Consider the following 1,006-nt stretch of genomic DNA (forward strand, 5'->3'; position numbering starts at 1 on the left):
ATGGGATGCGAGCGAGCTCAGTAGCGTATAGCATCGCATCTCTGTTAGCTGGTTGCTGACATCTGAATAAGGTTTGGCTGTATGAAAGCAGGGCTCAACCATCCTCCCACCTCCCCTCCCAGCTGCTCCTCTCCCCGCTAAAAGAAAAAAAAATATGTTGTGGTGGTGTTTTTGTTGGTTTTTTTTTTTTCTTTTGGTCAGATTAACAAAATGTTTGGGACAGTGGTGGTTGGAGTTGGAATTGCTGGCTTAGCACGAATCCGAGACTTGATGAATCCGATGCCGTCCAGCCCTTCTGAGCACCTGAAACTCTTTGGATTTGTATCCAGGTTAGAAATTTCGTCTTAGCATGTTTAATATGTCTATTGTAATGTGTCTTTCTTCTGGTGCACATGCCTTTCCATGTGGAGGACTATTATTTGAGTAGGGCAGGGGATGGAATATCCAAAGTTTTACCTTTCTCTTATAATTAAGGCTGTCTGAAAAGGGAAAGTTTATGCAAATATGACTGTCATTCTGAGCAGCAGCTAGGAAATGAGCACAGAAAGCTTTGCAAGAGGGAACGAATAGGTTACCTTAGCGAGATACCTTGCACAAATTACTAAAATAAAAGCCCAGAGGCATTCTTGCTGTAGGATCTGGGTGATAAAATGAAATGCAATTCTGTCTGACTGAAATTTCCTGTAGGTTAGGATGGTAAAGACAGTAATTACTTTAATGAGCTAATGTCTGCGTGACATTTGTAGAAATGTTTAAAACACATATGAAGTTTTACAGAGTTTTAAAATTTTTTTACAAAACCACATGTTGTAAAGCTCCTAATACAGCAACTTCATCATAAAATTAAATTTATTTTTTTTTTAAACCAGGTACTGAACCTGTAGATGTCTTTTAAAGAAAATCCCATAATTTAGTACATACAGTAAGGTTGCTTCTTAGAGAGCAAGAGTTTCTCGCTAGTTTGGAGCTGTGGAAATTCAGCATATACCTCCCTCTGAGCATTCCT

General features: G+C 39.1%; 1 protein-coding gene across 1 annotated transcript in view; it reads left to right on the top strand.

Moving 5' to 3' along the window:
• The window catches only part of BLVRA (biliverdin reductase A), a 29,464-nt gene that overhangs the window by 17,772 nt on the left and 10,686 nt on the right, over positions 1–1,006 (top strand). The window contains exon 2 of the mRNA XM_009700792.1: positions 202–329. Within this exon, the coding sequence (XP_009699094.1) occupies positions 211–329 (119 nt within the window). The 5' untranslated portion in view covers positions 202–210. The remainder of the gene's footprint in view (positions 1–201; positions 330–1,006) is intronic.

The sequence above is a fragment of the Cariama cristata genome, unplaced genomic scaffold (genome assembly GCF_000690535.1).
Source record: "Cariama cristata isolate BGI_N322 unplaced genomic scaffold, ASM69053v1 scaffold5280, whole genome shotgun sequence".
Taxonomy (NCBI): Eukaryota; Metazoa; Chordata; class Aves; order Cariamiformes; family Cariamidae; genus Cariama; species Cariama cristata.